At 50.7% G+C, this 13433-nt stretch overlaps 2 protein-coding genes across 5 annotated transcripts in view; one reads left to right on the top strand and one right to left on the bottom strand.

Moving 5' to 3' along the window:
* LOC144138495 (pre-mRNA splicing regulator USH1G-like) overlaps positions 1-13433 on the top strand; it is a 235448-nt gene that overhangs the window by 9441 nt on the left and 212574 nt on the right. The gene's annotated exons all lie outside the window — the stretch shown is intronic.
* LOC144138496 (solute carrier family 35 member E3-like) overlaps positions 11260-13433 on the bottom strand; it is a 40164-nt gene continuing 37990 nt past the window's right edge. For all 4 annotated transcript variants that reach the window (XM_077670799.1, XM_077670798.1, XM_077670801.1 and 1 more), the window contains one exon: positions 11260-12229. In XM_077670799.1, the coding sequence (XP_077526925.1) occupies positions 12097-12229 (133 nt within the window). In that variant the 3' untranslated portion in view covers positions 11260-12096. The remainder of the gene's footprint in view (positions 12230-13433) is intronic.

Genomic DNA, 13433 nt, shown 5'->3' with positions numbered 1-13433 from the left:
GGCATGTCCCAAACATGCTTCGCGGGCTACAAAAGCATCTTCGTCACGTCATCAACTGGCGTAGCAAGTTAGGCATTTTAGCCCGGCTAACATCGCCAGACTTCATTAAAGATCGTTCTCTCTCTCTCTCTCTCGGGGGAAAGGGGTGAGGTAGGGGTGGAGAGAGGGAGAGAGAACCACTTCGTTTTCCAACTGGGATTTAGGAGGGGGGATCGCCGAAGCCCATATGACTTCGGCGACCGCAAGGGCCCGTGCGGTTAGAGTGTCCTGAACCGCCAGGTCCGAGCTCCCCAAGGCCTGTTCCCAGTGGTGGGGCGTGGGGTAGGAGGGAAATGGGTCGTGTGGACACTCGCAGAGCGAAGGAAAGTGGGTATCACGTCGGTGGCAATGAGGGCAGTGTGGTGTTGGAAACTTAATTGTGTGGGTGCGTGTGTGTGAGCGTGGCTCTGTGGGGGAAGCAGTGAGTTTGTAGGATGCGCCACATGTTGGCGGCAGCGACGGGTGCGGTGGGGGATAGTGCCTGCGGAGAAAGGCTAGGAAAGAGCGTTCACCGGGAAGGGCGCGCGGCGCTGTGCACGTGGTTGGGCGCTGCCGCGCGGGCGATTCATTAGATGGCGTAAGCTGGCCTGAGGCGCCTAGTTTGAACCTGAGATACAGAAACGCATCGTAGGGCGCGGGTTCGATTCCCGGCCGCCGCGGCCGCTTTTCTGATGGAGGCGAATAGCGGAAACGCCCGTGTGTTCGAGATTTCGGCGCACGTTAAAGATCTCCGGGTGGTCAAAATTAATCCGGAGCCCTCCACTACGGCGCGCCTCATCGCCTGTGCAGCGTCGGCGCGTGGAACGTCGTGGTCAAATCAAATCAAGAAATGCATCGTATGATACGAGTGACGTCACTGTCGGTTCTACGGAGTCATAACAACGACCTAGAAGTGCTTTCGGGTTCTCATCCCTAAGATCTTGTGCACCTTTTTTGTTATTCTTGCGAAGAACACAGGTGCGTTGACATAAATAACGACGGGTGCGTTGATCCATTTGGCTGAATTATCCGGCGTGTGGTATTTATTAGCCTCGTCACTCCTGTCGTTCTGGGTAAAAAATAGTCATGCCCAGTTTAGCGTAGCGCGGATACGGGCAGTGATCGGTAAAGTCACGCTACCGTTTTCGAATGAGCTCAGTTACGATGAATAACTGCGCGAAAACAGGACGAAAAACACGCAAGGGGGAGGACATAGACAGGCGTTGGGGAGAGGTTGAAAGACTTGTAACAATCTGTACCGGTTATGTTAGCAGTGAATTCCTTTATTTTCTTTTCGCGCATGCTCTGTGCGGGTGCGACATTTGCATATATTTGTGTTCTTTTTTTCTCGGCGCCTGTCTTTGTCCTCCTCTTGCGTGTTCTTCGTCCAGCTTCGCGCAGTTATTCATCATAGGTAAGCACCAACTACAGCTCAGCTTACAACACTTCTGGAGCTCACATAATTTGTTCGCGCAGGGTTTTCTACATTGTGGTCCTCGATTTTCTCGCTGTATATGCGCGATTTCAGCGGGGTTCTGCTGACAGCTTGAAGCAGCTCACCGAATCCAAGCTTCACCACTGTGTCGGCCGTAAGCAGTAACGCAGGAAAGACAAGCAAAACAAAACGAAGAACCAAGCAGAGCGAGCGAAACGCCTGTTTCCTGCAATTCTCGGAAACGACACACTCGATCGTTCCACTGCCACTCCGTGCCGGGGGAAACAACCCGAGTGCGGCACGTACCGTCTCCTTGTTCGTTCATTTTTTTCATTGAAGTGAGTCCCGTGACAGCTGCGCTCGCAAATTAACCTTTGCTTTTTTGCCTTTCCTTCCGGCTGAACAGCAGGGCTTGTCTCGTTACTTTCCGCTTGGAGAAATGCGCTGTCTGCGTTTTCCGTCACCACGGGGTAAGCTTTCGAGTCAGGACAGAGATCCGAAGGCGAAAATTCAAATTCGTATTATAATTTGGCGGTTAACCCTCGGCTTGTTTGCACACGGACAAAGTGATATGCGTGCCAGTTTTTCGAAAGCACGTCAGCCCACAAAGCAACGTCTCAGCGTAGAAGAATTCGAAGTGAAACATGTTGGTTTGTGGTTGTATATGTCAGGATTACTCCCTATTCTGGCTTTAACTTCAGCTGGGATAGCATTTGCTTTTACATTTCACTTCCGTCGGGTTGCCGTCATCGTCAGAAGTCGAACCAACGACCCTGGCAACAGCAGGATGCCACTTTGTCACCATGACTGGTGGTGGCAACTCTGGACCCCGAATATCTCTTCGACTTCGTACGAATGCCGTTGCATTCGTCGTTTCGCAGAAACGGCTGCCCGCATATTTGCACGCACGCCGGCTGGTCAAGCGGCGGCCCGGCTGTGTAGCCTGTAGATGTATACGCTCTGCGCGCTCCGCGGAGGGTTTTCTTTTTCTGTTTTTTTTGTAGGACTTGGTTGTGGCGTTGTAGCTGGAAAAAAAAAAGTTCTGGAACTGGGTTCTGTAGAATTATATTTCTCCCTTTCTCCCTTGCAAAAGGCTTTTTCCCCCTGGCTTTAAGCACTGCGCCATCCGTCTGCTAACCTTAACGGTGAACACAATGAGTAAAATAATACAGCTGGCTCGCATCAAGGATCCGTACTCTCCCCCACTCTTTTTACCCTTGCGTTCTCATCCCTGACCCGTTGCCGCAATCAATCCTCATCCTGAAGTACTCCACTTAGATGAAAAAAAATAGCAGTGGTTTAGCTCGGCTACGCCAAGGTATGCGTAGCGCGAGCTAAGGTTCAGCTGGTTATCATTAGGTTTCCTGGTTGTCTAGGATCAGCTGCTTACTGCTGCTAAAACGATTTGCAATCCAATACAATTCAATCCAATTTAATTCAATTCAATCCAACCCAATTCCAATCCAATCCAATGCTCCTGGCGCTTGCGCAGCACGGCCCTTCAAGAAGGTCGACACGCGAAACTGCTCAACCTCGGCCAGTGTAGCTTACGCTACAAAATCCTGGGCACAGCTTTTGACCTTCAGTGAACGGGCTCCCGTTAAACTAGGCGTATTTTACTGCTGGGTTCAAGTTCCGCTTGATGGTATTTTACTCGCAGAAAACTGAATGGATCTATGTATATGACCGGGCTAACTGCATGGTTCGTCTTGTGGTTTGCAAACGTCGATGGTGGGTACATGCACCCAACTGGTTCTAAAAAAAACATACACAACGTGGTTGACGGACACGATTGGTGTCTGACCGAATTGCGTCATTTCGACTACTCTCCGCAGTCAATTGCTCAATTGCTCGACCAAAGAAACGCGCGGGGCTATGTAGATTGTATAACATTCTATTACATTTGTTCTGCGATGGCATCGTGAATAGTTGCACTTAAGTAATTGCACTGCAGGAATGCATCGATTGCTGGTTTGGCAAAGCTTCTAAAACGGTAAGAAAGATGCAGCCATATCGCCAAATATCTGTGTATATCCGTGTCATGCTGTCACTGGGAACCTTTGGGCGATCCCAGGACTCAACTCGTGCACTCTAATTTAATTTGGTTCCAAAGTTTAAACAGACTACCGGACATGCGCGAGCGTAAAGATAGCTGTTTGCATTGGCATTCATAGCGGCGTCTTTTAGATTCTCGAGCGCCTCATAGCAGCGCGCTAATTCGTAAATTTCAACGCAGGGCGTGGGAATAGAAGAGGACGGATCTATCGGGAGCACGTGCACTCACTCTCCGTTGCGCGGCTGCGACACAGAGGCGCGCACAGTTGGGTTATCTAAGGCGGAATTCAGTTGAGCTATAAAGCACGTATTGCCCGTATCGAGTGAGCTCTTCGTTTCGAAACAGGCACGTTCTCCCGAATAACCCCGCGCGTGTATGTACACAAGGTGGTCCCAACAGGAAGTATCTCTTCGAAACCGGTCCACGAGACGTTTCGGCAATTAAACCGTCCCCTTCGCGGCGGTGGGGGCCCCCGAAGACGACTCGTGCTGCGGTTCTTCTAATCTTTCGGGCCGATCGCCGCGGAAAGCCCTTTGATTGCGCGTCGCGGCGTGTTTGTCTAACGGGTTTTCGATCATCTGCATGCGGGTCTGTTGCGTACCTGTCGTCGTAACGAATGCGTGAGGCGGAGGACTGGCCCGATAAAGACGGTAGACTTCGGACGGAATCTCGCTGTGTCTGCGGGGTGCGAAGCCGCCCCCTTTGGAACTGTACTCGAGTGATATTGAGTGGTTGGCGTTGTAAGGTTGTTGGAGTCAAGCGATGCCTCTTTCAAATGCGCCGCCCCTTAATCACGCTACGGACCACGGAGTTGCGACGCTGCCAGCAAAGAGCGTCTCGTGATGTTTTTATCTTGTTATTTTGCCGTGCGGCGAATGAGAGAAGACGCAGAGGAATGAAAAGCAAATGAGGCAGGAAAGTAAGCGAAGAAGAGGGAGAAGAAGATCAAAGATAGTCTGACTGGCTGAACAAACTTTTTTTTGAGAAAAAGTAGAAGGAGCGAGTGGGGTAGGGGATAGCGTGGAGTGAAATTCATGGGTGGAACCCTATAGGTCCAGGGCCGCAGTGGCTAGTGCCATACTGTAGGCGGTAGGAGACCGACCGGAAAGGGAAATCCTAGAGCAGGAGCACGATCTAACGCCAGAGCAACGGAAACACATAAAGACCTTACCGCTCCCTAACAATATTCAACCGGAGATCCACAAAGAGGGGAGGAAGGCTAGGACGGACTTCATTCATTCGGCGGAAATTTAACTAGTCAAGACAATGCGGTGTATGTCGACGCGGCAAGCTACAACGCCACTACGACCGTCTAAGTGGTAACCACAGAAGGGGGAGAAATTTTAGACTGCCTCTTCCAGAGAAACGCCACAGTCAAACAAGCGGAAGTGGGCGCAATACTTTTGGCCATTCGGCTTGGAGAAAAACAGCAAGGAAGCCTGAACGTTGTAACGGACTCCTAAGATGCGGCACCACTAATCACTGCTGGCAGAATACCGAAACAGCTCAGATCCATACTGCCACAAGAAATGGGAAAGTTCTACAACATCACATGGACCCCGTGACATGAAGGACTGGAAGGAAATGAGGTGGCGCTGCGTGTGCACTCCCATACCACGCAGCCGACGGAACCGCCACGCGTCCTTACTCAGCGCCCACTCGTGGTGAAGCCTTACGCATAGCCCGCCAGCTCAGGGTCCAATTCCCACATCCACATAAGGACCTCACGGCCTCGGAAGCGCAAATCCTGTGAGAAATCCACACCAATACGTACATGCACAAATCCAGATGGCCCAAGATGCTGCGAAACCAACATCGAAACCTTGACGAATACTGCAAGAAATGCGGTGAGACAGCCACGCTGTTCCACGCCACATGGTCCTGCCCAATCATATGGGGAACTCGCACCAACCACACCTCAACGCAGCCTACCACACTGCGTACAGGGGAGGCGGCCCTGGCGAGCGCATCCCTACAGGACCAACTAAACCTGTTAAAGAGAGTGAAGACCGCGGCGGCTGCTTTTCTGATGGAGGCGAAAAGCGAAAACGCCCGCGTGTACGAGATTTCGGCGCGCGTTAAAGATCCCCAGGTAGTCAAAATTAATCCGCAGCCCTCTACTACGGTGCGCCTCATCGCCTGCGTCGCGTCGGCGCGTTAAACATCACAATCAATCAATAAACAGAGCGATGACAGAAATCATAAATATTATAGAAAGCAAGAGGAAAAATCGTGTGTTTTTTTTTTTTTTTGGGGGGGGGGGGGGGTCAGGTCTATCATAAAACCCTATAGACCTGCCCTTGCCCCGTCATCCCTTCCCCCGCCATCTCCTCCGTACCGCGCTAAGAGCTCCGTGACGAGTCTGTATTCGAATGAAGGAAATTGTGTTCGAACTAAAAGCCGTAAGTCATTGGCAATAACAATGGCAGTTAGCATAATGTAACACCCAACGTATGCCCGGTACGAGGAGAATGACGGTGATAGAAGTGATGGCGATGCCATTAGTGATCGAATGCCACACGTATATATATAGTTCTAGTAAATAGTCTGAGACACGGCAAGAAGAATAACAAAGATGTCTACTTATGTATCGGCAAAGGTTTACGCCACATTGCTGGCGTATATACTTATTTTCCTTCCGATATACCTTCACTCCGAACGGTGGAAACAGAGAGAGAGAGAGAGAGAGAGAGAGAGAGAGAGAGAGAGAGAGAGAGAGAGAGAGAGAGAGAGAGAGAGAGAGAGAGAGAGAGAGAGAGAGAAAACTTTATTTGGAAATAGGGAGAAGGGAATGTGGAAAGAGTTATGGGTGAAGTCCTATTTCCAGGACTCCAGTAGCAAAGGCTCCCAGCTTGGCTCTCTCTATCAGCTCACGCTGTGTCGAGAGGTCCGAGAAATACACGCACGCTAGGTAACATTGGTCAGGGCGTTCAACTTCGTTTAACTATAGTACGTCACCGCGCTCGCACATCTTGCTTTTATTTTCCACATGTTTCTCACACATCTTCCTGTTTATTTTCCAATCATCATTCGGTCACACCTGCGGTGTGACGGCCACTTACTTGTATGGAAAACGCGCCAGCAGGTCCGGGGGCTCGGATGACCCTCATCACGATCGGGAGGCTTCATCACGCACCGGCGAATTCGAATGAAGACTTTTCCCGCGTTTGTCGTCGCCGCCGTCGTGAAAACCGCGGAAGCGGAACAGGAAGTGGCTACCGCGACGCCGCATGTAGCAGCGCTGTACTGGGCGCCGTGCTTATCTCGCGCACCGGGTCGCCTTGGCCTTAACGCCTTCTTCCCACCCCCAAGGGCAACCCGTCACCCGTGTCGCCTCTCTTTCACGACCAACGCGCCTGCATAATCCGAGTGTTTTCGGACGTGCCGCGTGTTATGCGTGTATCTGTATAATGAGACGCACTTCTCGAGGCCGAATAACCCCCCCCACCCCCTTCTTTTTTGCATGGTGATATCGCGTGGCCCGGAAGCCGTCCAGCGTTTGTGTGAAAGCGGGTGCGTATACAGGCGACGTACTGTGCGATAAGCTGAGGAGGTGGCTAGCTGGTTTAGGTTCTCTCCAAGGATGCGTGCTTCTGGCTCTCGCGACACGTACTCTTGCGCTGCGCGTGGTCTTCCAAGTTTTACGACCCCCAGGCGGGGATAACTCCGTGGCACGTAGCAGGCAACCTGTATTTCCATATTCTTTACAGGTGGGTCACTTTGTTACGGTGCCTCGGTTTTTCCTGGCGCTGGATTTAGGCTTCTGCGTGTCCGATCCCGTATGGCTAAGGCTTAGCCGCTATAAGTAATCGCGTGAGTTTTGTGTACTTTTACACGCAGCAAAAACAGTTACGGAAGTTAGCGGATATCCGAGCGCGCAGGAAATTACTTTGTGTCGCGGTTTTCCGGTAGAGGCCCAACTCCTTCTTCCGCATTTCGAAGACAAAGTTGTAGGTATTACGACTTTAAAGCTATTCCGGGATTTTTGTGAGACTGGGGGCGGGTGGGATTTAATTTAATCGGATGGATTAAGTTGCGCTCCAAACTGGCACTCGATGGCGCGTTTCCCTGTGCTGTTACCCGAGTGTCGTCCAAGTCCGCCAACAGCATATATACAGCCGGAATAATGCGTGTTTATTAAGCTCCTTGGCGTGCTTAGACCGTAGAGGGCTGTCGAGGCTGCCCTAGTTTCCTTAGTGCGTGGACTACCGTGGCTTAAAGCGGTTGGAATGTGCAAGCCAAGAAGGATGTTGCTGATTAAGAAGTCAATGGCCAGCTTTAAACTCGTGTATGTGTATCCAAGCTAGCCAACCGTTACACACGCTCGCGCATATTGTAACGAAGGTAGTGTGTAAGCGTAAAATGGCCAATCTCAAGAGAGGGCACATGTGCAGCTGAGACGGAGGCATAATTCCTAGATTTGGTAATACTTGGCATATGGGTAGAGACGAAGGGAGACATCCCCATCGACAGTGCCTCTTGGACAGAGCTCGCTTGGACTCTGCAAAGCCAACCAGACCTTGCTGCACCTTGAAGACGCCCCGCCCCAAAAACCCTTTGTAATATATGCAGTCACTCAACTATCGTCCGCTCAGTAAGGGACGGAAAATTGTCTTTTAGAGTCAGCGAAGAGTAGTAGTAGTAGTAGCAGAAAACTTCTTTTATTGAGTCCGAATATTCGGCTTCCAGAAGGTGAAGGTCCCCTTAGTCAAAGGCCCCATTCATTTGCTGTGAGGTCGATCAATCGGCGCTAGTCCAGGCTTGGGCTTAAAAGAATGGCTTCTCATCCACCGCGAAAGAATTGGGTGTGAGAAACAGAGAGAGAGAGAGAGAGAGAGAGAGAGAGAGAGAGAGAGAGAGAGAGAGAGAGAGAGAGAGAGAGAGAGAGAGAGAGAGAGATATGAAGTGAATTAAATTTTAAATTAAAACGCAGTGTCTAGAGTGCCGTGCGACATCTAAATTTTTAAGACTGGGCTGGCACAGGCCATGCTGCAAAGAGAGCGTCCGCCGTTGGTGCAGAGGTTCCTTCTTAGCTTCGTGTTACTGAGGGCGGTGGTTCGAACCCGGCTCTTGTCTCCTTTATTTTTTATAACATCTTTAGTTTTAATTTCCATGGCTCTGGTTAGGTTAGTTCCTTGTGTTTTAAATTATTTCTTTATGTTCTTTAGGTAATGGTAGGTTAGCTTACGTTACGTTACGGTACCTTTTTTCATCAGAATGTCGGGGGACGTCGCTATAGTGGAGTGCTTATACTACCGTCGGCTGGCACTCTAGACACAGACAATCTTTAATGAACGGGTGCTGTTGTACGGCACCCGCCCCCTGGAGGGCCTCCTCAGTCCGGAATTTCCTGGCTGAGGGAACTTTATTGCAACATCTCCAGTCCGATAGTCCGAGTCGCGCTGTCACTTCTGGTCTGCAGCCACAGTGGTGAATGGAGCATTGGTAGTTCGGGGGCTCCAGGGATTTCCAGGACGTGCTGCATGACAAGTGGCCATACTGTGGACTGGAGATGCCTTGATGTGGCGGCCCAGAAGCCCCAGACGGGCAGAATTTCAGGAGGGAGGAGAGTTCGCGGGACCTATAGGTGTACCGTGCCGGGCACGTCGAGCCCTCGGCCATTCCCAATATGCATAAGAGTTTTAGTGTAGCTACCTCAGACTTGGCAGTAAGGTGTACAGCTCGTAAGGACACGCAGAGCGAGTGTGTCTGTGCTTGTGCGGTGAATGCAGCGTCTCGTCCGGTGAAGCTTGTGGGAAGACTAGGAAGCGCCTGGCCATTTGGGGCATTCCCATGTGGAGTGATAAAGGTTTGAGAATCCTCCGCAGGATGCGCATCGGCCGAAGTCGTGGTCTAAGTACACCTGGCACGATAGAAAACGTGCAGGAGTGAGAGCCTGGAGCCATGTTCCTCTCACCGTCGTTGTCTACCGCGGTGGCTGGTCCATCGAACGCTGCCGCATCCAATTATTTGCTTCGGCCAAAAGCCTCTCTTCCCTCGCGGCATGTACACAGCGGCGGGTGTTACTGCGCTCTTGGTGGGCGGCGTGGGTACAAAACCGAGGCGCCTCCGTCGCGTATCACACGCGGGTCTTCTTCTCGTGTAAGGAACGCGGGGCCAGGAGGGGGTAGGCGATCTCGGCTGCTGGCCTCGTTACGGCGCGGCTGCTTTGCGAGCCGTGCGTATGGCGACCCCGTCTGGGCAGAGGCAGAAAGAGGAAGCGCCACAACAGCTGCACTGTAGTTTCGGGCAGCCGAAGAGAGAGGAGAGAAGGCGAGCGCCCTCTCTCCTCCTTAACTGGACGGCGTGTAATACAGGCACACGCTGCCGCTGCAGGATCGCCGAGCGGTATGCGTGTGTAAAGCTCGCCTGGCCGCCGAGGAGCCTTCTGGCTCGTTCCTTGTCGGTTGCCGCCGCCGCCGCCACTGAAGCTCTCGCCGCTCGGTCGGTATATAGGATCAAGGTCAGCGAACTCGGCCGCATGCCTTCTCCTCGCTGCTGTGTGCGTGTATGTATTATAATTGGCAATGAGGGACTCCTCGAGTGGATGCCGAAAGAAAGAGGCGGACAGTCGAAGACGCCGAGGTTCGGGTCCCACCCTTGCGCGCGTGTTCTTGTTCTCCGCTTTTTGTGTTAACATTTAAAAATTTTATACCTTGTTTATCGGCTCAACTAAACGCTTGTACAGCAGCAACCATTTCTCCTGTTCCCTCTGCGTTATTCACTGCTGGTCCTAAGACACAGACACACGAGAAAAACATTAACATAATAAGAAGTAACTCTGAAGGAAGGCAGTCCTCTTCCTGAAACGTCAGTAAACCTTCTTTAATGTTTCTCTCGTGGGTTTGTGTTTGTTCACTTATCTTTTCTTGCGCTCTTTTATATATATATATATATATATATATATATATATATATATATATATATATATATATATATATATATATAAGAAATGAGGGGCTCGGTGAAATAAGACAGAAAATAAGGGTTGGCAGTCGAGAAAACCTCGGAAAGTACAGGGGAGGTTGTGGTGGGTCACAGAAAGAGATGAAGAATTTTTGGGGTCAGCAAGTGGTGAAAAAATGCCCGCCGGGTGGGATCCGAACCCACGATCTCCAGAATACCGGTCGTGGGTTCGGATCCCACCCGGCGGGCATTTTTTCTCCACTTTCTTTCTGACTCAAAAAATTCATCTGTTGCTATGACCCACCACAACCTCCCCTTTGCTTTCTGAGGTTTTCCTGACTGCCAACCCTTATTTCCTATATATATATATATATATATATATATATATATATATATATATATATATATATATATATATATATATATATATATATATATATATAGTAAAAATACCAATTTTTACTATTTTTTACGGCAACCTAAGAGAGAGAGAGAGAGAGAGAGTTGAAGGAGAACAGGTGGATCTATTTAATGAAACGGCTACCAAGTAATGAAAAAAGAAGTAGGGGAGGACCAAGGACTCGATTGAGAATAAAGAATTCGAGAGCAAAGAATGGAATGGATGGATGGACGCGGAAAACACACGATGGAAGTGTATGGAAAGATTTGGGGGAGGCCTTCGCCTGCAGTGGTCACACACGCACGCACGCACGTCACCACAGTGAAACCATCGAGGTCGCCAATCATCCATGGGAGAGGCAGCCTTGTTCACAGAGGAACCGGGTCGATCGCGTACAGACCAGTGATGGGCACGAATGAGACAAAAGTGAGACAAGGACTATAGTTTGACGCATCCGAGACTAGTTTATTCAGTTTCGCCAAAATTCAATTCTTTGACAGCGTCTAACATTCTCGCATTTTCTAATGGCAGTGCGCGCAAATTTTTTTTAACACTGCAGACACTCCTCCGCGCTCAATCAATCCAGAAACTGTTCCACACAAAGTTGAACTTTAATCCTATAATGAGAGTTTGTTCGCAGACATATGAGCCAAAGGGCATATTCCGAACGGTGCATACGCATACATTCTCATCATGCCCGCAAATATTAGCGTGCCGAACATAACAAACCACCACACTCCGCAACGAAAATATTTGGCACCTGACGTTAACGTTTATATTTGTCCTATATTTCGCGCGAGTTTACAACGTAAAAGCTGTCCCACGCGCTCATAAATTAGCGATATTCACTAAAAAGAAAAAAAAATAGTTTAGAGGGCTAGACACACGTGCGTAGAGCGACGCGTTTTTCTGCCGGTCCTCCGTGCGGAAAAACGCATGCGGAAACGCATCGCTCTCCGCACGTGTGTTTGACCCTCTACTTGAATTCCGAAATCACACGCTTCTCAATGCGTCTCAACGTCTTACGTACGACTGCGAAACTCATTGAGAAAGCTATCGCGTACTCCTCTGTACACTCGCAGTGGTATAAAATGCACACCATGGGCGGTATGTACAGAAAACGATATATCTACACAGTTATGTACATGACCGGTGAACGCTTAGCGGCGCATGCGCAGAAGCGCCGGCGTGGATGTTCCGTCCACAGCATTGGCGACCGGCAAAAGGGAACGTCCCGGGCAAGACGTGCGTGCATCACGGGCGGCCGCTGTTCCGTGGCGGCTAGTCGTTGGCGGTCGACGGCTGGCTGTTGCGGGGGCCGGCGGGTGCGGGGCTCTGCTGTTCCCGCACCTTGAACGCCGTGTACAGCATCGCGCCGACCATGGTAAGGAACACACCCACTTGCTGCAAAGGCCTGTGGGAAGGGGCGAAACGAAAGCGGGCGCTCGGTGGCGAACTACTCAGGCGAACTATCGTCACTAAATAAAGGCTTTTAGAGTATCGGAACTCTTTTCTCTCATGGTTATGCGCCGCCAGGATTTTCATTGGTCGGTCGGCACCACGTGATATTTGTTTACATGTGGGCGCAACCATTTTGTTTCTGGATGCCTCTCTCTCTCTCTCTCTCTCTCTCTCTCTCTCTCTCTCTCTCTCTCTCGCTCTCTCTCTCTCTCTCTCTCTCTCTCTCTCTCTCTCTCTGTGTGTGTGTGTCTGTCTGTCTGTGCTGCGCGGACGCTAAAGTGGTCGGTCGCACTCTGCCCGTCACACCGGCGGCGGTTTCGTTGGGAGAGAGGGCAACACTGCAAGCCAGAAACAAAATGGCCCCCACACGCTTCTGGGTGCACAAAGTGGCGGTACTCATGAGCGTAGCTTATTTAGTGACGCTAAAGCAAACCAGATGCGTCTCGCGAACTACTTATAATTGTCTGTACCCGCTGCGGTGGCTCAGTGGCTAAGGCGTTCTGCTGCTGAGCACGAGGTCGCGGGTTCGACTCCCGGCCGCGGCGGCCGCTTTTCTGATGGAGGTGAAAAGCAAAAATGCCCGTGTGTACGAGATTTCGGCGCACGTTAAAGATCCCCAGGTGGTCAAAATTTATCCGGAGCCCTCCACTACGGCGCGCCTCATCGCCTGCGTTGCGTCGGCGCGTAAAACCCTACAATCAATCAATCAATAGTTGTCTATACTTGGGTGCAGTTTAAGAACGACAATAGGTCATGTACTGCATCTCTCCGCTGAAGCGACGGGCGTCAACGGGCGCGCGCGTTTTGAAAGAAGGTTGCGATAAATGCGTGACAACGTCCGCTTTTAACAGCAAAGCTGTATAGGCCAAGCTTTGTCTAAGCTTCGTCGCACCAAAAAAAAAACTCAAGAAAAAAAAAAGACTCAAGAAAAAAAAAATGTGTTTAGGCAGGTTCCGGGAATCGAAACTGGGACATTTATGCCGTGAAACTGGCAACCTAACCACTGGGCCACCTAAAGGGCCGAGCCTGGGGTGGTGGGCAAGCAGCGGCGGGCCACGATAACATGTGCAACCAGTTTAAAAAAAAAAAAACCGCTTCCCGTGGCCGGAACCGCACCTGGGTCCCCCGCGTTATGAAATCGGCGTCTATCCGATCGA

The sequence above is a fragment of the Haemaphysalis longicornis genome, unplaced genomic scaffold, assembly GCF_048455015.1.
Source record: "Haemaphysalis longicornis isolate Haplotype H1 unplaced genomic scaffold, Haemaphysalis longicornis Haplotype H1 scaffold_5, whole genome shotgun sequence".
In the NCBI taxonomy this organism is placed as follows: Eukaryota; Metazoa; Arthropoda; class Arachnida; order Ixodida; family Ixodidae; genus Haemaphysalis; species Haemaphysalis longicornis.
This window is presented reverse-complemented; position numbering and strand designations above follow the sequence as displayed.